The sequence below is a fragment of the Oryx dammah genome, unplaced genomic scaffold, assembly GCF_014754425.2.
Source record: "Oryx dammah isolate SB20612 unplaced genomic scaffold, SCBI_Odam_1.1 HiC_scaffold_9, whole genome shotgun sequence".
NCBI classification, from domain to species: domain Eukaryota; kingdom Metazoa; phylum Chordata; class Mammalia; order Artiodactyla; family Bovidae; genus Oryx; species Oryx dammah.
The window spans coordinates 38,735,819-38,763,590 of record NW_024070193.1 but is presented as its reverse complement, the minus strand read 5'-3'; the positions used below and the strand labels follow the sequence as shown (position 1 = coordinate 38,763,590).

Genomic DNA, 27,772 nt, shown 5'->3' with positions numbered 1-27,772 from the left:
TGTTCCAGCTCATCACCAATACTCGGTATTGTCGGTCATTCTAATTTTAGCCATTCTAGTAGGTTTCTCATAACATATCTAGGTGGTTTTCATTTGCATTTTTCTAATAACTACTGACATTGAATATCTTTTTATGTTCTTACTGACTATTCATATATCCTTTTTTTTGTGTGTGAAATATCTGATCAAATCGTTTACCCATTATTTTAAATGGGTAGTGTTTTTATTATTGGGTTATAAGAGTTTTTCCTATAGGCTAGATATAAGCCTTTTGTCTGACATGTTTTTTAAGTATTTTTGCCCAGCTTGTGGCTTACCTTTCATTTTCTTAAGCATAATCATCTTAAACTGCCTCTTAATATCTCAGTATAATAAATGTACGGTACAACACATGTACCCAAATCCTGAAACAATATAAAAAATCTGCTGTCTTCCCACTAAAAAGGCAGAGTTAAAAATTAATGCTAGATATGTAAAATAAATAGCTGGTGGGAAGCTGCTGTATAACACAGGGAGCTTGGTGTTCTGTGATGACCTAGGCATGGGTAATGGAATTGGGGAAGTAGGAGGGAGGCTCAAGAGGAAGGGGATTTATTTACATATGGCTGATTCATGATGTTGTACAGCAGAAATGAACACAACATTGTAAAGCAGTTATACTCCAATTTAAAAATTATTAGAAAAAAATTAATGTTAGATTCCAAAGAAACAACTATAGAAAGATTTCCTTGAGACAGTTGGAGAAACACGAATAGGGATAGGCATGCATTGGAGAAGGAAATGGCAACCCACTCCAGCGTTCTTGCCTGGAGAATCCCAGGGATGGGGGAGCCTGGTGGGCTGCTGTCTATGGAGTCGCACAGAGTCGGACACGACTGAAGTGACTTAGCAGCAGCAGCAGCAGCATTACATGATTTATTGTTAGTTCTTTTTAGATATGAGAATGCTATGGTGATTATACACATTTAAAAATATTCTCTGAAGTTAAGAGATGCACAGTGAAACAAGATGTCTAGACTTCTTTAAAATCTTGCAGAAAATACAGTAGGAGTATAAATGAAACAAACCAGGCAAAATGTTGTTAAAGATGGGCTGATGGGTATGTGGCAGTTTATTATATTCTTCTTTCCACTTGTGTACAGATTTGAAAATTTCAACAGTAAGAAAGTTTAAGAAGTAGTACTTTATGGGCTTTAATCACCATGGCATGCTTACAAATTCAGTAAGAATTCTGAAGCTGCCAAATTTTCATGCTTTTTAAAGACTGTGTGACTCTCAGTTCTCAACCAAAGGGGGAAAAATACTTTTGAAAAGGAGCTTTTAAGGCCACAGTGTCCTTGACAGCCACAAGCCTTTCAAGTCAGAGAGCCATACTGGCATAAAGGTCAGTAAACTCCTGCAGGAGGGACATTTTGGAAACCCTAGTTTCAGGATTCAACAAGAACAAATATTTCTCTTAAAAAAATACTTTCAGGTAACCAATCAGATTTTGTTTCTAGATAGGGCTGAAACAACCTTCTTCCTGAAGATGGTCAACACTGAGTATAGAAGATGTCCCCAGAATATGTTTAAAAGGAAAAAAAAAGTCCTCTGAGTGAGTTGATGTGTTTGAGGGGGATTTCTGTCACTGTATAATGGAAAGGACTTCCTGACGTCAGATCAATCTCCTTCTCTCAAAGGACATCTAATTATATTTTCTGTTGAGTGCATCGGCACAAAGTTCTAAATCCCACACTGCCAAAACAGGAAGCCTAGATTTCTACAGATCCAGGGTCAATGCCACCTTGAGTGCTACACTGTAAAGCCAGAAGGACCTTTAATAATCATCCAATAGGTCTTGAACTTGCACGGGCAAGAAACAGGATGCTCCAGAGATCCTGACTGGGTCAGCAATTATTTTCTCCTGACCACTACGGGGATTTCCAAATCCATACCTTCGTGTCACAACTACTGGCTCAACCTAAGCACTGCTTAATAGGGAGGATAAGGAGGATGAACTGAAGTGGTTTGCCCAGAGTCATGCGGCAGGTGAGTGTTAGGGCCAGTCCTGGACACCAAGTCCAGACTCTGTAGGTCTAGCTGTTGCATTGAATGAGACTTATCACTGAAGAGGAGGGAGCTATCAATGAACTGTCCCCAGACAGCGGCCTCAAAACTGCCGTAAGTGACCAGTGAAGAAAATGGCCAAGGTACAGAATAACAATCAGTTTTAAATATTTTTTAAAGAAGTGGAGGGGGAAAATGAAGACACACCCAAAGTACTAGTTGAAGAATCTGCTGTGATGTGATAGCCCCTGGAGGTGAGAAGAGGGCTCCATCCCCTCCACCTGAGCTCTTGGCTGAACACTTCATACTCTCACCTCTGCTAACTGGCAGCCCAGCACAGGCAGACACCCCCCAGGAGAACACCCTGCAGCGCTGTGGACCTGCCCAACTTTTCCAACAGGGACACCATGAATCCTGACATAATCCATTTTAAAGGAAAATACCCCTTGGGCTTGTGTTTAAGTACTGCCTTGCAGGGAAAACATCACTCCAGTGAAGCCTTCCACATGGCTTCAGGCTCAGCTGAAAAGGTAATGCCTCAAATGAGTAAGTTAGACATACCACAGAACACACTGTTACTTTTAAATTGGACCTTAAATTTACTTCAGTCATGCACACATCTGCATTACTAAACTCCAGAGCAGAGCCTGCTCTGGATTTACCTCTGTGCTGTTTGTCTTTTTTTTGTTTGTTTTTATTCTCTTACTTTTTGGGCTCTTCATCCCATTGTTTTACAGAAGGTAGCTACTGCCAGGTTGCAACATACATAGTGGAGGTAATCTGCCAAAAAGCTCTGATGGAAAATTGAGCTGAAAAGTCAGCCTCCCAGGAGGCTGTTGCAGGTGTCAGAAAAGGGGGTCATGAAAGTTTAATAGAAGGGGAGCCCCCAGAACTCCACAGTTGTAAATGTCTCCAGAAGGCTGTTAAGCAAACTGAGGAGCCCCAAACAGAAAAACGCTATTTCTGAGTGGTTTGCCTTTCCTCAGTAAAATGTGTAGAATGTGCACACAGATGACCAGAAGGAGATGGGGGTAGGAAATCTATGAAGACCATGGACAGCATATCTCATTATGTGAGTAACAGCACGCAGCTCTTAAGTGACTAAAATGGCAAGGATGTCTGGTCTAAAGTCATTCATGCCCTGCCTCCCATTACCTCTTGCCAGAAAAAAAGAAAAAAAATAAATTCCAGAGATTACTTTTTACAAATTCTATAGTCTAAAATCAATGCCACAAGTATGGCATAGGAAAAAAATCTACTGGACTGAGCATCAAAGTTATCTATATTCATTCTAGGATTAGCTCAGCTGCTAAGGGGCTGTGTGTCTGGCTAAATCTCTCAGCTTCCCTGATACATAGTTTCCTGACATACAAAACAAGGAGGTTAAGATGATCTCTTACTGTTTTAATATATTGCTTCTCCTCTTTCTTTCCTGAGAAATATATATGGATAAACAGTTTATATGATTTCAAATTAAATTGAAAAATAAACTCACAGTGTATCACTTCACACCAGTCAGAATAGCCATCACCAAAAAATCTACAAACAGTAAGTACTGTAGAGGATGTGGAGCAAATGGAACCCTCCTACACTGTTGGTGGCAGTGTAAACTGACACAGCCCTTATGGAGAACAGCATGGAGATTTCTTAAGAAGACTAGAAATACATCTACCATCTGACCCAGCAACCCCTACTGGGCATATGCCCCAAGAAAGCCATAACTGAAAAAGACACATGTACCCCAATGTTCACAGCAGCACTCTTTACAATAGCCAGGACATATAATCAACCTAGATGTTCATCGACAGATGAACAGATAAAGATGTTGTGGTACATATACACAATGGAATATTACTTAGCTATACAAAAGAACAAATCTGAGTCAGTTCTAGTGAGGTGGACGAACCTAGAGCCTGTTCTACAAAGTGAAGTAAGTCAGAGAAAAACAAATACAGTGTACTAATGCATATGTAGGGAATCTAGAAAAACAGTATTATTGATGAACCTCGTTGCAGGGAAGGAATGGAGCTGAAGATGTAGAGAAGGGCATCGTGGACACAGTGGCAGAATGAGTCAGTGGGATGAATGGAGAAAGCAGCAACAACCCATATACATTATCAAGTGTAAGATGGATAGCTGCTGAGGGGTTGCTGGGTAGCACACAGAGCCGAGTCTGGTTCTCTGTGATGAACTGAAGCGATGACAATGCAGAGGGAAGGAAGGGGCCAGAGGGAGAGGATGTATGTCTAATTATGGCTGATTCACGTTGCTTGTGGCAGAAACCAACACAACATTGCAAAAGTTAAAACACCAAGAACAAGCAAAAAATAAACCTGTGGTAGAAGCTACACTCTCATCGTGTCTGAAAATGGGGAACTAGGATCCCATCAATTGCACCAGTACTACCAGGCATCCCATTTAAGATGCAAGTCATAGCCATCCTGCTGTTTCTAGAAGTTTCCTTGAAATTAAAGACATGGGCAGTACCTCCTCGGACTCCTTTAAATGGGTAGAAAAACGCCACAAGCAGGTTCATCAGGACGGCCAGGTTGAATGAAATGCTACTCCAGAAAGACATGTTGCGGGCGCACCAGTACAGGACGGGCTGGGCTGTGAAAACAAAGACGGAACCCCATGAGGTTCGAGACTGTGAGCCAGAACGCTGGGAATTCCACAGGCCCCTCCTCCCGCTCTGCCCCTAAAAGCCCACTTTTGTTCCCGGTTTTCACCAAACATTAAAAATGGTCACTTGTTTTCAAGCTGACTCATAAGCTCAGAACGACATCAGATGGGTTTGTTTCTGTTGGGAGTCCTTACTGGAACAGAAGATGAACTGGGGGACAAGGAAGAGAAGAAAGGGGAAAAGCTGGAGCATCTGAAAACCCCACATGCCCCCATCAGCACCATCAGTTATGGAATCTGGGGGGTTATCCAGGGTTCATGTGCCAAGTCCTCAGTTCCCCCTGGGGCCCTGGGACTGGAGGAGATGCCCAAGGAGACTGGAGAATTCAATGAGCCTTTGAGAAGTCGGGGGTACTAGTGGGGGGGGACACACAGCATTCAGAGTCAGCCCAGCTGGGCCCCAGGCTAGCAATGTTACCACTTCCACACTCCTTCCCTGCTTGAAATTCTTCACCAACTCACTGATGCCTGAAAGCAAGACAACAGCCCCTTTCCCATCACCAAGTCATCTGCCATGTTCCTGAAGAAGAACCAAAAATAGGAGCTCTTCCTGGATGGTCAGCAGCCAAGCTCCATTTCTAAAGGCTACTGTAGAGAAAGGATGGGGCCCCAAAGCCCTCCCAAAGGGCAGGAGACCCTTGAGGCAGTTATTGTTCAGTTGCTCAGTCACATCCAACTCCTTGCGACCCCATGGATGGCAGCATGCCAGGCCTCCATGTGCCTCACTATTTCCCAAAGTTTGCCCAAACTCCTTGAGTCACTGATGTCATCCAACCATCTCATCCTCTGTTGTCCCCTTCTCCTCTTGCCCTCAATCTTTTCCAGTATCAGGCTCTTTCCCAGGGAGTCGGCTCTTCGCATCAAGTGGCCAAAGTATCGGAGCTTCAGCATCAGTCCTTCCAGTGAATATTCAGGGTTGATTTCCTTTAGGATTGACTGGGTTGATCTCCTTGCTGTCCAAGGGACTCTAGAGTCTTCTCCAGCACCAGTTTGAAAGCATCAGGTCCCAAGCAGTGCTGCTATCTTATCCCATTGTTACTGACAGCTGACACCACACTTGGCTGCATCTCAGCTGCAGACAAGCCGGTGGCCACACTGTGTGTACGGGTGCTTCCTTTTCCTCTGAATTCTTTGGTAGTGCCTTACACTTAGGATGATGCTTAAGAATAGATATGGGGGGAATAATTTCCATCTCCATGCCAGAGGCAAAGTTTCCAGAAGACAGGCTCATTCAACATAATTCTCCTCCAAAGGGAAGCATGGAGTAGGTGAAAATGGATGTCTAGCGTGTTATTTCTTTTTCCCATTAATGTCACCATTTCACTGTAGGACAGCAGCCAGTGACAAATCCGATGACTCTATAACAATGCCTATAGCAGTAACCAAGCCTTCATAAGCTTCTAGTCAAAATAAAGTTATGGCACAATTACACAGAGCCCTGGATAATTTAATAACTGCTCATTTACATGCTTGCACTTGGTAAGAGGCCATGCTTCCAAACCGTTGAATTTTGGAGCCATAAGCAGCGTCTGGTTTAACATCTCTCATTTGATAAATGAGGGAAACTGAGGCCCAGCCGAGGATAGAAGCTGTGGCAATCTCATCCCCTCAGCTCAGAGACCCTTGGGCTCAGTGACAAGGACAGAGTTAAGGGGCTCATGTCACCATTTAGTAGAGGAGCCGACCAGTAATCAGTCAACCTGATTTCCTGGAGTTTGTTTTATTTTATAAGCTATTAATAATTGCTGAAGTAAATTTAAGATGAGAAACCACTTGCTCTGGAGACAATAACTGTTGGTGTTTTTTCTGGGACTGAAGCCCATTCCTGATCTGAATATGAAAACTCTGAACAGCACAGAAGAAACAATGGCAAGGATGGCCAAGGGCTGACTGATGGGAACACGGGAATTTACAACATCCTCTCTCCATAAGTGTATGGGTAACAGACTAACAAGAAGTGAAAAGACAAAAAGGCAGGAAATGGCAGAGATCAGTGAGGGTTAAGCCAGGATTCTCTTCAAGGGGAGCTCTCAACCTGAACCAAGTGTAAGAACAGCCACTGTCTGATGCTTTAACATGAGTGTAATAAATGCTCCTCAACTCTGGCATATAGTTTTCACAAATCTGATTTTTATAAGGCTAACACTGTATTTAAACTGTGGTGTCACTCTGAATATGAACAAATATTCGACCCTTCAAGTCAACTGGGAATCTACACAGGGGCAAGAAGACAGGGTCCCATGATCCTAGAAGGGCAGGCGATCTAAGTAACTGCACCCAGGGCACCTCCTGCTAACCCTCTTATCCTAGTTTGTCTTCTCTTTAAGGAACTGGGGCTTGCTGAGGACACAGACTCCATGTGCATATAGAGCAATGGAATTTCCCACTCTATTCCAATGAATGTAAAAACCACGAGGGTGAAAGACAGGGAAGCCTGGTGTGTTGCAGTCCATGGAGTGGCAAAGAGTCAGACAGGACCGAGTGCCTGAACGACAAGACACCACATAACACCAAGTAACAAAGTGCCGGCCTTTGCAGCTCTGCTTTAATTTCCTTTCACTACCTTCTAGTTTTCTTAGCCCAGAGTTTTCTCATCCCTGGGGCCAGGAGAAGATATCAGAGAGGCACAGTGGATGGAGGATGTGAATGCACACAAGAGTGAGTGTGAGTGTGTGTGTGTGTGTGTGTGAGTGTGTGAGTGTGTGTGTGTGTGTGTGAGTGAGTGTGTGAGTGTGTGAGTGAGTGTGTGTGTGTGAGTGTGTGTGTGTGAGTGAGTGTGTGTGTGTGTGTGTCTTTTGAGTAAAGCAGGGAAGAGGGTTTCAAGAGAGTATAGGAACTAAGTATCTTAATACTTGTAGAAGAAAAGATGAAGCAACACGTGTCTCAGACACACCTCCCTGTGTATCTGAGCCCCAGCTACAGATTCTCCAAGGCATAGATGATTCCCGGAGACACTTTCAGGAAAAGGTAAAGCAGCTTCATAAACAAGCCAGAGAACTCTTTTCTGCAGACACATCAGAAGAGAAATAAGCTACTTAGAGGGGAAAATGTATTTCATTTTAATTGCACTTCTAATGAGTACATTTCTCCTCTTCCTAAATATGCAAATCATGTTTAATTCAGTTATTACTTTCAATTTTTCTCTTACCAGCAGAGCTATGAGGCCAATTAAAATCTCTCAGTTGACAACTGTAGCTGTGTTTAAGCTTCACTGAAACAAAAACTGCTTTTGAAACAAAGACAGACCAAATAAGAGAAGGTATTAGCTACAAAGCAATAGAAATCTTGGAATGATGAGCTGGCCATTCCTTGACCAATCAATCCGTTGGGCAGTTTATAGGGGAGGGCTTAGAAGAGGTTCAGTCACCTGCCCAGGTCACAAAGCCAGTGGGTGATGGACAGAGAACGAATTCAGAGATCCCCACCTCTTGCAGCTGAGGTCTTCCTACTCTGCCAGGCTGAAGACAACATCTCAGAAAGAGGGATGACAAGGTCTCTCACCTCATCATAAAAGGTGAAAATCTTTCTTTTAATTCTTAAGCCCCCTGGAGAGCCTATTTTCTATACCTATTGGATAACACAATTTAGAGAGAATGAATATATCTGATCAGTCTTAGTAGCAGTACTTAGTAGACCTATATATTGAGCTTCCCTTGTAGCTCACAGGTTAAAGCATCTGCCTGGACTTAGTAGACCTATATATTAGAAAGGGTAAAATCATTTTTTAAAATTCACGTGTTTATGGTTGTGCTGAGTCTTCGTTGCTGCATGTGGGCTTTCTCTACTTGTGGCAAGTGGGGGCTACTCCTTGTGGTGGCTTCTTTTGTTGCAGGTCACAGGCTCCAGGCACGCAGGTTTCAGTACTTGTGGCACGTGGGCTCAGAAATTGTGGCGTGCAGGCTCTAGAGTGCAGACTCAGTAGCTGTGGCACATGGGCGTAGTTGCTCCCCACATGTGGAATCTTCCCAGACCAGGGATCACACCCATGTCCCCTGCATTGGCAGACAGATTCCTATCCAGCACACCACCAGGGAAGTCCAAAACCACTGTTTTAATAGCTATCATTGAGGTCTGGGTGAACCAAACCATGAATTCGGGATCATCACCTAAAGTTGGAATCATGGACTATTTCAATGAAGAGCAAAATCAACAAATAAGAGGAAGTTCCCTTCTATTGAACGCCATAGCTGAGAAGACAAGCATACACATAGGGTCTCTGTCAACCTTTTTGGGGTATCTTTCTTATCTGACTGCATGAGCATGGTGCTGCGAGGATGTTCAACACACGACTCACGATGCTTGAGCTATAGGAGCTCGGATGGAGCCCACGGTGGCTACAAGAACACACTCATAGTGGGGCCACCTGTCCACGAAGGCTTCTGAGGTCCACACCATGGAGGAGACGCATGCTGCTCTGTTAAAGGTGAGCTAGACACCTCGCGTGGGGCTGGGTGACAAATGAGTTGGTTCAGCCAAACATATGACCGTGCTTTAAAGTGCTGGTCGATGAGGCATCCCTTAGAGATGAGAGAGAATGGAGTAGGGGTGGGGTGAGACCAGCGCCTGGCGGGCAGCTTGCTTGCTCAACGCCTTCTGCCACTAACTGATTCCAGGGAGACAGGGAGTGGAGCGGAGCAGAGCAGGGGCGGCAGCAAAGGAGGCAGGTCTGCGCCGGCTCGGGCCGGTGAGGGAGAACGAGGAGAGCACCCAGAACCTGACCTCCAGCCAGTTTCCCCTCCTGCAGCCCTGCCCCTCAGCAGGAGCTGGAGTGATCACAGGGGCAGCTGGAATCCAGGGTTGCAAATACAAACCCTAGCTCCTGACTAATGACAGGAATGAATCAGCATCCTTTCTAAGCTGGTCAAAACAGCTGGTGCCCAGCACACTGTCCGCAGTGAAGGATCACACCAAAACCCTAATGAAAACTGGCCGCAGAGAAGCCGGCCAGGGCAGCCCTGTTTAGATGAGGAAATGTCGCCAGCCTGGCTGGGCCCCGCAATGGAACTCGCTGGTGAGCAGTGACGCATCTTCTGTGGCCAGTGATTCCACTGCCTAGAAAATGACCCTAGGGTGTACAATCCGAATTGCCCTATAAAAGGGGGAAGACCTGTGTCTTCTGAGCATGTGGGCTGGTCAATGAGCTCTCAGGTAGGCTCAACCTCCTGCTCAAATGTGTCATCCTGTGAGCAGCAGGCCTGTCTGTTCTCCATCCTTTTAATTTTCCCTATCAAAATAGGAGCATTTTAAGTCCTTCTGGGAGCTCTCCAGTCGAATCAGGTCAAAGGCAGCCGGAAGGAAGCCTTTTTAGCACCTCTCAGAGGCTGGAGCCCACTTACCAGCTCCCAAGGTGCCTGGGTAGTCCTGGTGCTCAGAGGGGGACAGAATCCTGAACCCCACCAGCTCTGCTCCTACAGGGAGGTCCACGCACTCACCATCGAACCCCAGTGTGCAAGACCCGCAGAACCACACAATTCCACAGCACCTGGAGGCGCTGACCCACCTCTGAGCTTCTTCTGCCAGTTCATCTCATTGAAGAGGTCCTCAGACCGCAGGAAGAAGTCGTTGATCTTGCTGCCCTGCTCGTCCCTCTCTGTGGTGTAGTATATCCGCAGTTTTGACTCTTTGGTTAGGAATTCACATATACTGGGCACGGGGAAGACAATCTGCTCCATGGTTCGGTCTAATCTGACAATCTAGGGTGAAAGAACGGAGGAGGTTAAAATTGTCAAAAAGCCTTTCGTGAGCACTTGCCACAGGCTCAGTACTCAGCCTAGATTTCTTTTTTCTTTTTTATCCACACCACATGGCATGTGGGATCTCAGTTCCCTGACCAGAGATTGAAACCACGCCCCCTGCATCGGAAGACTGGACTCTTAACCACTGGACCACCAGGAAGTCCCATCTCAGAATTAAAGATCAAGCATAACACAGACCTGACCCAGAGTCGTCTTGGGTTTTGTAACTCCCGGACTGGGCTGTATCTCTTAGATTTATGCATAAAACCATTTTGGAAAGTCAAAATATTTTTCTAATCTCAGACCCATGAATTCTACTGTGATGAAGTTTTATCTGGAACAATTCAAAGTGTGTTCTGTGTACAGATTCATATGAGGCTTGGGGCTGCAGATGTCCAACAGAACCTTCTGGAATGATGAAAACGGGAATGATGAAATGATGCTACAACTGTGTGTCTGTCCCTTTGAAAGCAGAGTCCCCCCTCACATACGGGCACTGAGGACTAGCACATGTGGCTGGCACAACTGAGGACTGGAGCTTAGTATTTATTTAATTTTAATGTAAACAGCCAAACAGAGCTAGTGGTGATCCCACTGTACCATGTAGTGCTAGGTCATGGGACCAATCTCACCTGAGAGCCTTTCTCAGATTACAAAGGTGGGTTCTCTTCCCTAGATAGGAACTCAAAAAGGAGATCTTTGGTTTTCACAGATGCAGTGACCTCTGACCTCTCAGAGCATCTAACATGTGTGATGCATAAAACAATAGTTTCTTTTAATACTGGTATCACGCTCATTGTTCTTTTAATTAGCTTTCCTGGTTCCTGGGGTGGACACTTCACAGATATTCCCCATGCTCTTCCTAGACAGGTTTAGTCCCCAGAGAATCTGGGGGAGACTATTCAAATTTTTCAACACTGCGTTGAGTCATAGTCCCAAGGGGCCAGAGATTTCCAAGGGGTTCAGGCTGCAGTACTAGAGGGGCAGGGCCTCCCTGTGTCCTTCCTCACCAGGGGCTGGACAAGTCAGGTGAGGCCCAGAGCCACACCCTCTCTGAGACGTTCTGGTTCCCAGTCTCCCAGTGATTTTTTTCCCAGCGCAGCAGGAGAGATGACTCAGGTCAAGCTGCAGTGGGAAACTCTGAGAGGAGGCAGGTTCCCACAGCCCAGCCTCCCTGAATCCTTGGAGATGTCGTCTGGACACCAGTGGTTTCCAAATCAAACTGGAGATCATGTTACCAAGTCTGGTGCATAAGCCAACCTCGTTAACCGGGATTGAGGTGGGGGGGAGGTGTTGGTAAAGCGGGTGGATATAGTCTGCAGTTCCCCACGGCCCTCCTGCTTTATATCGTCAGGGGGGCTCTGGATCAGCCCCCCTTACACGGAAGGAAAACGATCTGAGAAGAGACAATGGAGGAACAGGTGGTCTCCTGGCAAGAACAGATGCTCAGATTTCAGGGCGACCTGCATGGTGTGACCCGAGTGATGGGATGCGGGTCTGCGGAAGCCTGGGAATGACAGCACTCTCTGTGTCCTGCGAGACTGGAAGGTATGAGCAGCTGCCCAGGAACAGGAGTTCAAGAGCTCAGGCCGCCCTGCCTGGTCATTTTTCTCCATTATTCAAGATCGATTCATGCCTCTCTTTCAGTCAATGTACAGCTGGGAATCAAAATCCATCCCAGCCCTTCTCCACCTCTAGCAGAGTGGGTGACCTTGCTGACACCTCTGCACCTGATCAAATGTCAGTTTGATGGTGAACCAAGGAGCTCAACCAGACCATTTCCAAGGTTCCTTCCCCTCTGACATTCCACACCGCAAATACCTGAGGCTTGTCTTCTAAGGGCTCCAGAGAACAAACTTCTGGTCATGAACAATCAACTGAGATTACGTGCTCGTGCACACTGTCATGGTCAACCGATGGGTGAAAGGACGCATTTTATGAGGACAGCTGCGAGACCCCAGACCGTGGGTATGATTATCCTCTAACTTGTCTCTATCCTGCAAGTCTCACATGGCCCAAAGGAGTCTGCTAGTCTTTCAAAATCCTTGCTCTGACACTGATACTGTATTTGTGCATCTCCTCATTAGCTGATCAGGGCACACCACCCCTTACTGCCTGAATCCTGCACGTGCAGGTCTGGGCCCTCTCAGCCCCCAGGAGACAACGCAAGGAACATTAAAAACACCCATGGGCTCTGGGTCAGCCAGACATGGATGAAAATGTCAGCCCTGACACTGAGAACTGGACCTCTCGCTGAGTGACGCAACCTCTGAGTCCCTTCTCAGTGTTGTCCCATCTGCAAAATGGAGATGATTTCTTTCTTGTGGGTGTGTGTATGTGTTTTCAAATGTAGATCTGGTCGTATTATTCCTCGGTGGAGTTCTGAGGGTAAAGTCCAGACTCCTCCCGCCAATGCCGGACGGTCCTGCAGGACCTGGGGCTGTCTTTTTCCTCTCTGATCCAGTGTTTTCTCACTCCTGCTCCCTAAGCCCCACCTCTTCACCTTCACCTCCCACCTCGGGGCCTGCCAACCTCTAGCCTCCTGGCTGTGCCCCTTCATTCCCATCCTTCGGAAGGTCTGCGCTGGGGTAACACTCTTCAGAACAGGCTGCCAGCCGGTCCTCCCGTGGTACCATCTCATGATACCTTCTGGTCATCCTCACACCCCTGTCCGAATTCACAGCGCGTCTCCTTTGGCCTTACTCGGTGTCTACACCCCCACTACCTTGGCAGTCACTGGCTTTGAGCATTGAGTGCGGGTCCTGGTGCACCATAGCTTCTCACCACCTGTTTACCACTCAGACCAGTGACCGCACACCAGCCCCAGCCCAGGGCACCCACTGTGGAAGCCCTCAACATAAGCCTGGGTCCCAAGTGTACCCGGCCTTTACCTCTATCTGGGCCGTGTGCTTGGCATAAAACTCCAGAGCTTCGTCTCCATCCACCTGGCCGCCGGGTTTCAGCATGGTCTGAAGCTCTTTGTTATGTCGAGCCAACTAGAACACAAGTGCAGACAGGGGAGTCAGTTCTGTTTGCAACAGCAACACACAGCTGCCTTCTAGCTCTGGGGAGAAAAGACGCATGGGAACAAGCAGCAAGCTGGAGGGTGAAGGCAGGGCCCCATGCACCCCATTGAGGCTCGCTCTGCACGGCAGCTATTTTGGGAGCCTGGCAGAGTGGCGTGGGGAGCGCATGTCCACTTAAGGGCCCACTTTGCCCTGGTTTCCTTGGCCAGGCAGGAGGAAGGTGGGGTTTTCTATCCAACCCCACAGAGCCTCCTTAAGGAACGCCCTGAAACCTCACAGGGGCTACATTACCATTTTTTGAAGCTTAAATCATTTCATTATCAATATGTACTTGCTCATTAAAATTGAGTAAGCTGATTTGGGCATATAATTTTTTTTTAAACTTTAAACTTTTTATTTTGTATTGGGTTATAGCCAGTTAACAATACTGTGATAGTTTCAGGTGAATGGCGACGGGACTCAGCCATATATATACGTGTATCCATTCTTCCCCTAAATCCCCCACCCATCCAGGCTGCCACGTGACACCGAGCAGAGTTCCAAGTGCTATACAGTAGGTACTTGTTGGTTATCCATTTTAAATATAGCAGTGTGCACGTAACCTTCCCAAACTCCCAGGGGCGAAATTAAATGCTAGGAATGGAGGAGACAAAGAGCAAGGACTTATCAACCTCCAGCCCAATCCCATCACTGTTTTCTATCAAACGCCTCCACCTAAGAGAGGTGGAGGGGACCAGAAGCACCAGCCTGCAGCCGAGTTCCCAGCTGCCCACACACCTCAGCCCGCTCCAAGCACGTCAACCTCCAGAAAGAGGAAGTATCTTCAGAAGCCCAGCCACTTGGGAAGCGAGTTACGAAACAGGGCATTCTGGTGCCAGGGTAGGAAGTATTACTCCATCCCCCGAAAGGCAAACAAAGACAAGGCAGAGTGACAAGTTCCCAAAGATTTCCAAGTGCGATAGGCCAGGCAGCTGAGGTTTCTTTCTTGAGACGGTTAAGACAGACTCATCAATATTTATGAAAAGACTAAGACTCCTTTCAAGTGTCTGGAGACACAGTCATAAACTATCCAAGTGTCACGGCTCAGTGGGAACGCTTTTAAGAAATGTGGGGGTTTCCGAGGGACATGACCCTGCGGGAATGGAACACTGGAAGCAGCCTGGACCTCGCACTCGGGGTCAGGTGGCTGGCGGTACCCGTGAGCCACGTTACCACGTGCCCAAACCACCTCAGGCTGAATCCTTACAGGAAAAGCAAATTTAAGGGCGCATGCATGGAATGCTGGCACTGACTGTCGGGCAGGGGGGCTGGGGAGGGGTCGCACCTGATGAGCTAGGATGTAGATGTTGTGCCCCACGTTTCTGGGGGAGGCGGCTCCGTCCTCACCATTCTCACCATCCTCGAACTCCACTTCACCTTGCATGTAGGCTTTCTTGATCACTTCCACCTGCAAGAAGGGCCATGGCACAGGGCCCCCGTCTCAGGAAGACCCATACAGGACGGACAACGACAGCACACGCGTGGAGTCTCCCCTCCAGAGACGGAGTCTCCCCTCCAGGTACAGACACTGCCCACCAGGCTCAGTACACTTTTCCTCCAGGTATGGACACAGCCTCAGAATCCTTCTTAATACAATCACAGGCAGCCACTGCCAATCAGCCTCCACTGACAGGAAAGGGAAACCCATTCATTCTCCCTAAACCAACAGACACCCTGTGGCTGATCTATGCCTGTCTACCTTTTTTTTCTCCTAACTTTTAATTTTGTATTGGGGCATAGCCAATAAACGGGCTTCTCTGATAGCTCAGTTGGTAAAAAATCCGCCTGCAGTAGTGCAGGAGACCCCAGTTCGATTCCTGGGTCGGAAAGATCCACTGGAGAAGGGATAGGCTACCCACTCCAGTATTCTTGGGTTTCCTTCGTGGCTCAACTGGTGAAGAATCCACCTGCAATGTGGGAGACCTGGATTCGATCCCTGGGTTGGGAAGATCCTCTGGAGAAGGGAAAGGCTACCCACTCCAGTATTCTGGCCCAGAAAATTCCATGGACTGTATAGTCCATGGGGTCGCAAAGAGTTGGACACGACTAAGCGACTTTCACTTTTTTTTTCATAGTTAATAAACAATGTTGTGATAGTTTCAGGTGGACAGAGAAGGGATTCAGCCATATATATACATTTATCCATTCTCCCTCAAACTCCCTTCCCTTCCAGGCTGCCCCACAACATTGAACAGAGTTCCCTGTTATGACCTTCTACTTTAGAACGGGACGGTGGCTAAAAAAAAAAATGTACCCGAACAATAACATGATACAAATGAAGGGTAGAAGCCAGTCCTGCCCTATCTCTTCATCTCCTCCTGTCATCTCTCCCCATCCCATACCTTTGCCATTTCAGGAAAAGCAGAAAAGAAAACCATTCGCCTTTAGGAATAGCTGATGAAACTATTTTCTGGCTTCAGATATTTCCCTGTCCCGCACAGCCTACACCACATGAAGAAAAGCTCTTTAACAGATGACATCTACCAGCACTTTCTATGCGCTGAGCACTATTCTTTCAGAAAGTGAAGGCGCATTAATGCTTTATGAGGTGTCAAAGATTCCCCTTGATTATGGATGAGGAAGCAGACTCAGAGAGGCAAAGGGGCGTGACAAAATTCACACGAGCGAGCTGAGCTTTAACCTTGATCTTCTCACGCCCAGAGCATGCTTCCCAGGGCATCTGGGTGCCGGCCTTCCTGCTCCCATCTGCTGGCCTCAGCTTCCTGTGAGGGGGTAGGGTTGGTTCTGCCCCTTTCTCAGTTCCTCCCAGGAACCCAGCACAATGCCCTGGACAAAACAGGGCCCAGTCAACGTTTATCAGAGGAACCTATCAAGAATCAATCATTCAGAGAAAAAGAACACAACGCCTTCAACCCTTAATTCGCACTAAAAATTGATCACTTTCTCTAACGACTCAGAAGGCATTTCTGCCTCCTGCATCGCCGCGAGGACAGTACTGTGAATTACTTCTCAGTGTCGCAGACCAAGCACGCAGAGGGCCACACATTTCTGTGCTGACACCAGGTCAGGCCCTGGAAATAACTGTGGAGACAACGCCCTCACTCTCCGAGATTGTCTTCCTGTCGGTTCTTTAAAAACACACTGAACAGACAACGTGTCGCACAGGACGTGGGAGCCTGAACACACAACACGTATGTGAGCACACACATATGTGCACACATGCTCCCGACATTCGGGTATCTCCGCTGCACTCCTCAGAACCGCGTTTGTTCCAGGAAGCCTTTGACTCTGCCCTGCAATTCAGGAATGAAGCTGTTCAGCCACAAGGGGGCGACCTGGAAGCTGGTGGTACCCAGGGGGCTGCCATGTCCCTCATCCAGGATGGGGTGTGTTCTTGACTGATGGGAACTGGAGTGGGGTCCCTGCTCAGTCATCCGTGCCCAGTCAGGAGTGACAGATCCCAGTCTCCCCAACCCCCAGCCCCAGTTACATAAGCCCTTACGTAAACTGGGAGAGGACTTCCGTCTCAGGCTGAGAACTCACTCCTGGCCTCAGATATCAAAGTGCTGGGCTCGCTGTGAACTTTATTTAAAGGGACACATAAAGGGACTTCAGCCGGCCCCAAGCACACACTGGGTCACCGGGCGGCAGGACAGTTTTAGTGCCCTCATTTAGGTCTGTCAGTTATAGTTTATTTGCGTGGGAAAAAAGTCTAAATAGAGAATTCCGTCCTCAGTTCGGTTCAGCATCTCTGCCAGTTGCTGTCTCGCAGTCTACAGCCCTGACTCCCGGCCTGGAAGTCACAGCCAGCTGTTAACATCACCCCCCAAAATAAACAAGTGTGTTTTCTTTTTTAAAAGACCCAAAACATCAGCACCGCCCTCCTGCCCCACCCCCCCGACACCAGGAAAAAAAAACACTATTCTGTTGCCCAGATTCTCAATACCAAGAAGAGATGTGAATTCTTGATCCCTGGACAAAGCCACAGCAAAGAGCAGCCGTGAATGAGCGTGTTCCAGAAGAGTTTACCGCGCACAGGGCTCTGCAGGAATCATCTGCTTAGTCTCCCTAGCAACCGTCTGGACTAGCTGATACCATCCTCTTCCTTTCAGGGAAGTGGAGCTCAGAGAGTCACCAAGGTGACCCAGAGAAGGGCAGAGCTGTGGATGTGAACTCCAGGCTCCCACACCCCTCCTGGTGCCGCCTTCCCTGAGGAAAACAGCCTGGGGAGGCTTTCCCTGGAGCTGTGCTGAAGGCAGAGGCCACCTATTCTGTACAGGGGTCACCTCCCTGCCCTGGTCAGTGGCCCCAGTCAAATGTTCTCTTTGTACTTCTGATTGTTGGTATCATAAAGAAAGCTCAAGGAAGTAGATACTCTGCTCTGGCCCCCACGAAGCTCTGATGCTGCTCAGCGCCACGGCCAGGGGCTTAGCCGTCTGACTCACCAGTTCCTTGGGCCTCATGTTATAGAGGATCCTCTCGGCATTCTCACTGTCATGCCTGCTTTCCATGATGGCCAGGAGCAACTTGGACGCGTTGTTCTAATTGGAAACACAAGGGAGGAAGAAATGAGGAGGAATTGCCAGGGGGTGTCTGGCCTGAACCACGGGTGATCGGGGGCTGCATCCTGACAAATGTTCCACTCCATGGGAAGGCGTGGGTCCAGCGTTGGGCTGGTCCAAAAGTTCGTTAGGGGTTTTCCGTAAGAGTGTATAGACAAAACAGAACAAACTTTTTGGCCAACTCGATATATCCAAAACCACCTGCACCAGACTGAGAAGGTGCCACTTATGACCCCAAAAACACGTCCACAGGAACAGATGATGGTCAAAGAGGCGCCCATCTGTTTTGGTGCAGTTTACCCTTACAGTCACTCGGTCCAACTCCTAGTGGACACGGGACAGTTAAACAAGGGAGCTTGGTGGATCCACTGGGAGCCTGATGATTACAGTGGTCAAGAAGCCCCTGAGACACAGATCCAGATGCCTTCAGGGGCAGGGGTTGGTAATTAACACTGTGATTCAGCCTTGTAGGTTAGAGAAGGCTGACAATTCTGGTAATTCCTCCCTTCCCTAAAGGACTTCCCTGGTGGCTCAGATGGTAAAGTATCTGCCTACAATGCAGGAGACCTGGGTTCAATCCCTGGGTCGGGAAAATCTCCCGGAGAAGGAAATGGCAACCCACCTCAGTATTCTTGCCTGGAAAATTCCATGGACAGAGAAGCCTGGTAGTCTACAGTCCATGGGGTCGTAAAGAGTCGTACATGACTGAGCGACTTCACTTTTTTCCTTTCCCTGACCTAAGGGAGAAGGAAACGGCAACCCACTCCAGTATTCTTGCCTGGAGAATTCCACGGACAGAGGTGCCTGGCGGGCTATGGTCCATGGGATCACAAAGAATCTAACATGACTGAGTGACTAATACTTATACTTCCCTGACCTAAAATAGCACTATCAGCTCTTATAGCCCCTAATATTATCATGAGAGTACAGCCAATGCCAGTTAACAAAAGGGACCCAAGGGATCACCGTACGCATATTAAACCATCATTTCCCACTTTGTTCAAAGTTTTTTACATAGCCACTCCCTGCACATCTCAGCTTTTAGGCTCCAGGACTATGATAATCCACACACTTCTTCATGTACTGGACTCGAAGGCTGTTGTTTTGATGAGAGGGGGCAGTATTTTTTTTTTTTTTTCTCCCCAAGCACAGATCACAGCAGTTCCATAGGGTTGTTTTGCCATCAAAAGATGGCTTTTCACAGGGAAGAAAGGTCTCTAATAACCTTCAGGTTACTGGACTAGCTGAAAATGCCATTGAAATGCTGATGAGGAGCACCTGAAGGTCTCAGTTTATTTCAGGTTCTCCTCTTATATATCCTGATAAATGGCAGCCAAGGATATGAGCCTGAATGAGGTGATCCTTCGACAAGAGGACTTGTCACAGGAGTTAAAAATAGCCCAAAGAAACAAATCCATTTACATGATAGACCCAAACTATCTATTAGCGTGGACTCTCGGTTAGAAACATTAAAATAAAATAGAAATAGCTGTGATTCCTGTGGGCTTCTGTGTTACCACCTTCCCTAACGACCTTTCCTCTGGCACCACTGATTCCATGGATACAGACTGGCTTTTCGTAGGTCCAGGCTCTCCCATGACAGTAACAAAGTGCCTGGTGCTGCATGCGGGGGTGAGATGGAGGGCAGATCTCAACCTGCCCCAACACGGGAGCAGTTAAAAAGGACATGTGCTCAGGGAGGCTAACGTTTCAAAACACACTGCAGACACCAGGCTGGGTTGCAAGTCCAATTCTCAAAAGTAAAACTTTGGACTCAGAGAATCTTCGGAACCCCTAAGACAGGAGTGAGGGGTTTTTGTTCTTTTGTTTTTACTTTATTTTTAATTAATTTTCTTGTACATTCAAGAAATCAACATCAGGAGTAGTCCGTCAGCTTCTAAAATATTCAACAAGCTGGCTTGTAAACCCAGTGGCTTAAGCATCTTGAAGCGACTGCTTTCACCCCATAAATCTATTTTGGTATCAGAGGGAGTGAGCATGTTAAAGGTGCTTCTACATCAGTCATCTGTTTGTATAGGATGCAAAGAAACTCATCAGACGCCAGGAGGCACAATACTGGCCGGTTTAACTTTTCCTTATGTTAACCCAGCATCGATGAACCTCCCTTCTGCTAAATCAATCACGAAGCAGAAAAAGGCGTTCCCTGATACTATCAACATACAATAATTTTTTTTGGTCCTCGATAGTTTTAGCGGTACTATTCTTCAACTGGCCCTTTTCCTCAGTGGGGGGAGGGGAAATGAGAGACCACAGAGGGAATGGAGTTTCCACTGTTTCTTTGTCTTCATCTTTCAGAATCAGGTTGTTAGTTCTCGGAGTCTGTCTGAATTTGCTTCTTAGTTTTGGGTGTGAGTTCCCATTCCATGTGACCTGTGAGTGGAAAAACTGATATCCTCTCCCAAGACCTTATCTGGAAGGGAAAAACCGAAGTTCTGCCTTTTACTCAGAACTTGCAATGTGGATCATTCATTGAGTTTAAAACAACAGTCTTCAGGATTTAGTTTCATAGCAGTGACCACGTCACATGCACAGGCAACACACAACCAAGTTTCCAAATGCTACTGTTTTTCTGCTTTCAATTCCTACTTGCCTTCAGTTCTAACACAAGGTCCATCCTCTTCTTTCCCAGAGGGTTGATGTCATTGAGGATCAGGGCTGTGATGATGTCAATGCCATTGGATTCATGGGTGGCTATGCAGTTCTGAGAAAAGAGGCACACGCAGACATTGACACAAGGCTGGTCATACATCAGACGTCAAAGGCCAACAGGCTGAACTGCTATTTCAACACAAGGTTTGCCACTCCCAGTCATGTCTCTAGGGGAGGGCAGCAAATTTTCCGTGAGAAAGTGGTAAAAATAAAAGACAGATGAAAATCTCTAGTTTCAGAATTAACAGTAAACAGTAGGAAAGTCCCCATGCACTGTAACTGATAAATTGGCCGCATCTAATCCAAACAGCGCAGTGGGCTTTTGTTCTTAAGGGAAAATATGGTGTGTGACTGATTCTGAGTTCTGAGCACCGGTTTCCTCTTGAAAGGTGTGTTCCATTCTCTCTACATCACTCGGTTTTCGTATCGCACACTTTTGCTTCAGGCTCGAGCTTGGAAAGCAAGTTTTAATTCACGTAATATCAGAATTAATCACCTTCCCCCAGGTAAGATCCCCATTTGCAGCAGAATTCATACCAGTATGGTCCTTTGCACAGACCTCAGTTTGGCAGAAAAGCCAACTTGAGGTTATAAGGAAATTCACTTAGATGTCAGATAAAACCTCTCCCCCCAAGCCTGTTATAATTTTTTGTTTGTTTCTTTTCACTTTAACTCAGACTATACCATCTGTCTCATCAGGAAACCTGGAAAGGAAGGTGGATCTAACAAAATGCTAGCCTCAAAGTCATGGACAACTATGATCAGATTCTCAATATACAGCAAGTGGTCCCTCTCATAAGCCAGGCTTCTCTTCTGAGCCAAGGTTCTGGCCTTGGTTCCCAAGTAACACGGCATGTCATACCTGCCCTGGCCACTGCGTTTATCATGGGCTGTTTATACACTGGCCTATCCCCTCCAACAAGGACACAGCTAGAATTTGAGTTAAAAACGATACTCATTCTAGCATCAGTGCAAAACCTCACAAAATCTATAAGATGTCATGGATAAGCAATGACTCTATTGGGTTCCACTCTAAAAATATACATCTTGAGAGGCACCAATGGGTCCTGGGCTTCCCTGGTGGCTCAGTGGTAAAGAATCCGCCTGCCAATGCAGGAGACATGGGTTCAATCCCTGATCCAGGAAGATCCCACATGCTGCAGGGCAACTGGGCCCATGTGCCACAACTGCTGAGCCTGTGCTCTAGAGCCCGGGAGTTGCAACTACTGAGCCTGCACGCCTAGAGCCTGTGCGCCACAACAGGGAGGGCACCGCCATGACAAGCCTGCACCCTGCACCTGGAGAGCAGCCCCCCTCGCAGCACCCAGAGAAAGCCCTTGCAGCAGTGAAGACCCAGCACAACCAAAGGTAAATAAGTAAACAAATTATTTTTAAAAAAACGCTAACGGGTCTTTCTCGTCTCTGAATGTTGACCGTATGTTTTCCTCATATTATTTTCAAATGGTCTCATGTCCAGGAAGGCTCTTCTTTCTAGTTAAGTTAAAACCTCCTTCTGTGAGGTGGTCCCTTTATGTGTCTTCCCTAATATCTGAAATAGAGCCCAATCTTCTGGTCTTACTCATTTACCTCCAACTTTACCATGTATTCCCAGCAAAGTTAAGAGCTGGGCCATTCAAACCAAATCAAGCTGGGCATAGACCAGGATGCCCGCTGATGCCTGGGATCAGGTCACATCCTGAAACATAATAAAGTCCAGTGGCTCCTTCCTCGCTGCTGGACAGAGGCCTCTGGTTCTCCTGACTCCCAAGGTCTACAGCCAGACGCTATATGACTTCTGAACTAGTCCATGTCATCAAGGCTTCAAACTGACACACCTTTTTTTCTTTTTCCCCAGCTCCTCAAGGAAAAATGGGATTACCTGATTCTCATGGCAAGGTCCTTGACAGTATTCGGTCAAACTTTCCAGGGTTTGGTTGATGAGTGCCACGTTCTTTTCATTGATATAGAGTCCCAGAAGACCAAGACCCCCGGTGGTGCTTCCACAAATACAGTCCAGAAACTGCAGCGTCTCGCACACCAAATTGTAGTTGGTCTTGTTGTTTTGGCAACGGAGGAAGTTCTGCAAGTGGGGAGTCCCCAGGTTTGGGGAGCAGAGGCAAAGAGAGGGGGAAACGGTCACTCAGCGTGCCATTTTGATCACGTGTAGTTGGTTGGTGCACAGGATTGCATTGGTTAGAACAGAAGAGTCAGCCCCCATGATGGTCAGCCATGGATGCGGCCTTGGCAACAGCTATGAACCCTTGGCTTTTGTATGGGATGCAGTGGAGAAGAGCTCCTCTTTGACAACCCGCTTCAGCCTCCGAGACCCTTGTTTCTCATTTCTCTCCTTCCCGCTCCAGCCCACCTCCCCACCGACCACATGTTAAGTTCAGAGTCTTCTGACATTTCCAAGGACAGTGGTTTTATTGAAAGGATGATGGTGTGGTCTGGATGCTGAATGCAGAGTGTAGTCCTGAGGGTAAATCATCACAGCATAAAGTGTCACAGGAGGGCTTACGCCCACGGCCATGGTGGGGATCTGGATTACCTCGCTGGGTCACTTTCATTATTAAAGGAAGGAACAAAAGTGAATAAATGTGTGTATGCTTGTGTGTGTGTGCCCGAGTATGTATCCTCAAGGTAAACTTACAATGGTAACAAAAGACTTAAGAGCAGATACTTTCTCAACAAAGTAAACCAAGGCATTTTCAACCACCTCATAATACAGTGTCTATTTTCATACAGAGATTTTTTTTTTTTTGGTCATAGACTCCAGTAATCTCTTCTTAAAAAGAGGCAAAGATTAACTACAAATACTTGTGGGCATAGTTATAAAAGTTACATATGTTTGCTGTAGAAAATCAGAAAATTATCTTTTTGGATTATCTTTCTAAAAAGATAATTAAAAGATAAAATGAATAACTTTTGATCTGGTAATTCCACCTCTATTACTGTTCACAAAGTACATATTGGATGTTCGCAACAGCACTGTTTGAGACAGAGAAGAACTGGAAGCAAGCTAAAGGCTCATCAGTTGGGACACAAACAAATGATAGTTCATCAACATTCTTTAATATTGCAAGTTGCAAACACAGAAGCAGGTCCGTATGTATCAATGTGGAAAGATCTCTAGGATATACTGTTGAGTTAAGGAAATAAAAAGGGCAAATAGCAGATTAATAGGGATCCAATGCTCCCATCTAAATATTCAGGAAAAGGCCAGGAAGGATTCAGTTCAGAACAACGTGGGAATGTGAAGAGGGACCTTTTTTTTTTTTTTTAAATCAAACACTTATTTTCATTAAAGCCTTCATAGAAAGAATATATTCATTGTATAATTCATTAATTATGTACAAAGAATATATTCACTGTACAAAGAATATATTCCTTGTATAATTAAAACATTTATAAATGCACAGATTAAAAGCTGGTAATCAAGTTTAATGCTTGACTTGTCAACAAACTAACCACCCATCACTGTCACCCCCAACCCCAAGTTAAGCTCAGTCCCTTATGCTGAAGGCTTTCTGACGAGTCTAAAAATTGAGCCATCATTCAGGTCCGGGTGGGAGGTGGGGGAAGGACAGATGTTTGAGAACCACGTGCAGTTGCATGTGACTACATTTCTAAGGACCACAGGAAGCCAGAGGAGGGTTCCACAGCCATTTCTTGCTCCAGTCCCTCAAAGAAGATTCTACCTGTTAACAGCCTGGCTGAACCCCATGCCATGCAATGGTAGGGTGGAGGAATATTCAGGAAGAGGACAGGGGAGGACCAGACTGTCCTAGGCTCAAATGCACAGCATGGCTCTTAAGGTCCAATTTCCTCCCCAACTCCTGCGTCATCATTCCTGCCATGCCCCACCTCTGCTCAGGGACATCCTCTCTCCCGCCATGCTCTTCTCTGTCTGGCAGCAACAAACTTCTTTCTGCTCTTCAAGCACCCTTCACTCTCTCATCTCTGGGGCTTCAGCCACACCATTCCCTCTGTCTGTCACTCTCTCCCTGTCTCCACTATGATTAACTTCTCTTCCTTCAGGATGAGGTGTCAAGTTACTTCTTTCAGGAAGCCCTCCATCCTGACTCCAAAGAGATCTGAGCACCAGCACTGGCAACAGACAACTAGCACAGGGACTGTCTCGGGCCAGGGGCTTCACAAACACTGCCTGAATATCTGAATTAAGTTGAATGAATGGGAGAAAGAGGACTTGGGGAGTCATCAAGGCTGACATGCTTCAGACACCCCAGGAAGGACAGTGAGCAGCCCTTTCTTGAAAGCCTCTCCCATTTCTCATGATCTTTATAGCATGTCCACCCAGAATTTCTCCCTCCTAATTCACATCTACTTTCTCTACAAAAACAGAGTTTTTTTTGCTGTGCCACTTACTAAAGGCCCATGGGAACTCCTTTCATGCTTAAGGAATACAATTTACCCTGAGCGCATACCACTCACCCCACCTTGCCTAGGCTAGAAAAATCCTGTTATTTTTGTGGTCTTCCTTGGAGTGCCAGGGACCAAGTCAGGATGGGAAGATGAAGGAAATCAAAGAATTTAAGTCTGGGCTTAAACAGACCTCAATGAACAGAAATCAGGATCTGCATTCCTTAACCCAGATCAAAGGCAAAGCCAGCCTCTCAGGGGAAGGTTCAAAAGCAATGGAAAAATGGTTCAAAAACAGTCCTTCCCATCAAGGTTCTTGCTACTGTGAACAAAGCTTGCTTAAGGTAGCAACTGCCCGTTCGGCAAAGTCAAGTTTGGTGGCTTTATCTCTACTGAACACTTATCAACAGGAGAGTTAAGGTTATAAACATGACAAGAAACTCTGGGCAACTTCAAAAGGCCAAAATCCCTCCCTCTCTGGGCTTATCTGCACTTCCTTCTACCAGGGAGCTGGTCCCTCTTTCCTCGTGAAAATGTCTTCTCCCTCAGATCCAAGAGGAAACCCTGACTCAGAGATTCACCATCAGATCCAGAAAACTGCCAAGAAGATGGCTTTAGAGCTGCCGAATCCCGCTTAAAACTACCATTTTGAGAGCCAGACTCCAACAAGCATCTTCTTGTCAGAGCGATTTTATTAACTAGCTCAGGCTGTCTGACTTAGTGGGAGTCTGTAAAGATGAGTGCAACCTTCATCCTTCTAAACCCTTGGTCCAGACTGCTGGTTTGCCAGCCGGGCCCTGCAAAACCCTGGGGGACCCTGGGGATGCCCCATGTCTCAGGGCTCTTATAGATGAGGAAGCAAAGTTCGAGCACTCTGTAGTTTCAATAATGAACAAAGAAGCCTTGCTTTCATATGCTTTACCTTGTACCTTCTGAGCTGTTCAAACAAAGAATTCTGCAGCCTTAAACAGTTTAAAATTACTGGTGTTATGGTACCCTCAAAGGTTAAATTGCTAAGGTTTTTTTTTTTTTTAATATATTATACTGTACACTCCTTCTCCCCACAATACCACTGTTTCTGGCAGACCAGTATATTGGAGAATGGGAGTTTTGGAAGGACTCATGAAAAGATGCTTCTGCCCATGGGGGTCTTGGAGAATTAATTCAGAGTTTTGCTAAGAGCTAAAGACAGCTGAGCATCAAAGAATTGATGCTTTTGAACTATGGTCCTGGAGAAGACTCTTGAGAGTCCCTTGGACAGCAAGGAGATCAAACCAGTCAATGCTAAAGGAAATTAACTCTGAATATTCATTGGAAGGACTGATGCTGAGGCTGAAGCTCCAAAACTTTGGCCGCCTGATGCAAAGAACCGACTCAATGGAAAAGACCCTAATGCTGGGAATGATTAAGGGCAGAAAGAAAAGGGGGCGACAGAAGATGAGATGGTTGGATGGCATCATTGACTCAATGGATATGAGTTTGAGCAAACTCTGGGAGATGGTGGAGGACAGGGAAGCCTGGCATGCTGCAGGCTCAGTCATGTTGGCCACGACTGAACAACAATAAGGTACAAAACAACAACTGTGAGGACTTCCCCACAAGAAAGGGTGAACTCATACAATGAGGGCCTCCCTCTGCTTCCCCAGTGAAGATGGGAGCTCCAGGGGGTGGAGGGGAGGAAGAACAGATCCATGAAACCAGAGCTACACTCAGGAAACGAGCACTTGGGACTGCCCCTCCGATGTTCATGGACGGGACTCTACTCAAGGGGGGTTTTGTATTTGCTCAGCTTCTCTGAGCAGCTTTCCTGGACCTGGTTCACTGTGTTGGTTCTCCTGCTCTGAATCTACAAAACCCCTAAGGTGGCACAACAACAGCCCTTGGCATGCTGCGTGGTCGTCTCCCTCTTACCAGGGTCTCCTGCTTTGTGGGGGTGGGGGATCTCCATCGCCCTGGCTCAGGGCACAGAGCAGGTCCTCGCCGAGGTGAGGAAATCAACACACATGCAAAGTCTTAATCTACTTTTTCCTTCGGAGCCTAAGGTTGGTGGAGACCAGTGACTCTAGTACAGCCTAACAGTACAGGGCAATGGCCATGAAGTTCAGCCTAGAAATCACCCCAGCAGCAGGGCGGGGCCCCCATCCACAAACACGCCACAGTTGAGCCGAAGCCTTTGTTTTCCTACTGGTGGGACAGCTGGGTTTCCCACGGTGTCGCTCACACTCCCTTGGCCTGTCTCCTCCGTGATGGATGGTGTAGATACGGAAGGTGGAACGAATACAGTCTGCCTTCAAACAGAGAAATGCCAGCCAAGGAGACAGTCACCAGACCCTGACCTTTGGGTCATGAGAGCTCTGTCCGCCCACTGAGCTCAGCATGCAGGCGTCAGGCCAGTGCATCGAGGGTTGACGTGTTCTATGTCCAAACTAGGAATGTCTGAGCAACAAGCAAGAAAAAGAAGACTGACAGCCAAGATCTCACACTCAGCTGTGGACAGGGATGAAGCTGGGAATGTCAGTGGAGGAGATGAGCGTGTGTCAAAGTCGAGAACGAGCCTGAAGTCATTGCCTGGCTGACGGAAACCCCTTCGTTTTGAAGTACGGGCCAGACTTGGCTGGCTGATGACCTTGGATCTGAATGCTTTTTCAAAGCCCAGGCTCTTCAGACTCAT

The 27,772-nt window shown here is 46.9% G+C and overlaps 1 protein-coding gene across 8 annotated transcripts in view; it reads right to left on the bottom strand.

Moving 5' to 3' along the window:
- Positions 1–27,772, bottom strand: part of ITPR1 (inositol 1,4,5-trisphosphate receptor type 1) — a 348,439-nt gene that overhangs the window by 50,349 nt on the left and 270,318 nt on the right. For all 8 annotated transcript variants that reach the window (XM_040245980.1, XM_040245986.1, XM_040245987.1 and 5 more), the window contains 7 exons: positions 22,601–22,801; positions 20,663–20,773; positions 17,935–18,030; positions 14,814–14,936; positions 13,355–13,459; positions 10,229–10,421; positions 4,534–4,656 (listed from right to left, as the gene is read on the bottom strand). In XM_040245980.1, coding sequence (XP_040101914.1) covers positions 4,534–4,656; positions 10,229–10,421; positions 13,355–13,459; positions 14,814–14,936; positions 17,935–18,030; positions 20,663–20,773; positions 22,601–22,801 — 952 coding nt within the window. The remainder of the gene's footprint in view (positions 1–4,533; positions 4,657–10,228; positions 10,422–13,354; positions 13,460–14,813; positions 14,937–17,934; positions 18,031–20,662; positions 20,774–22,600; positions 22,802–27,772) is intronic.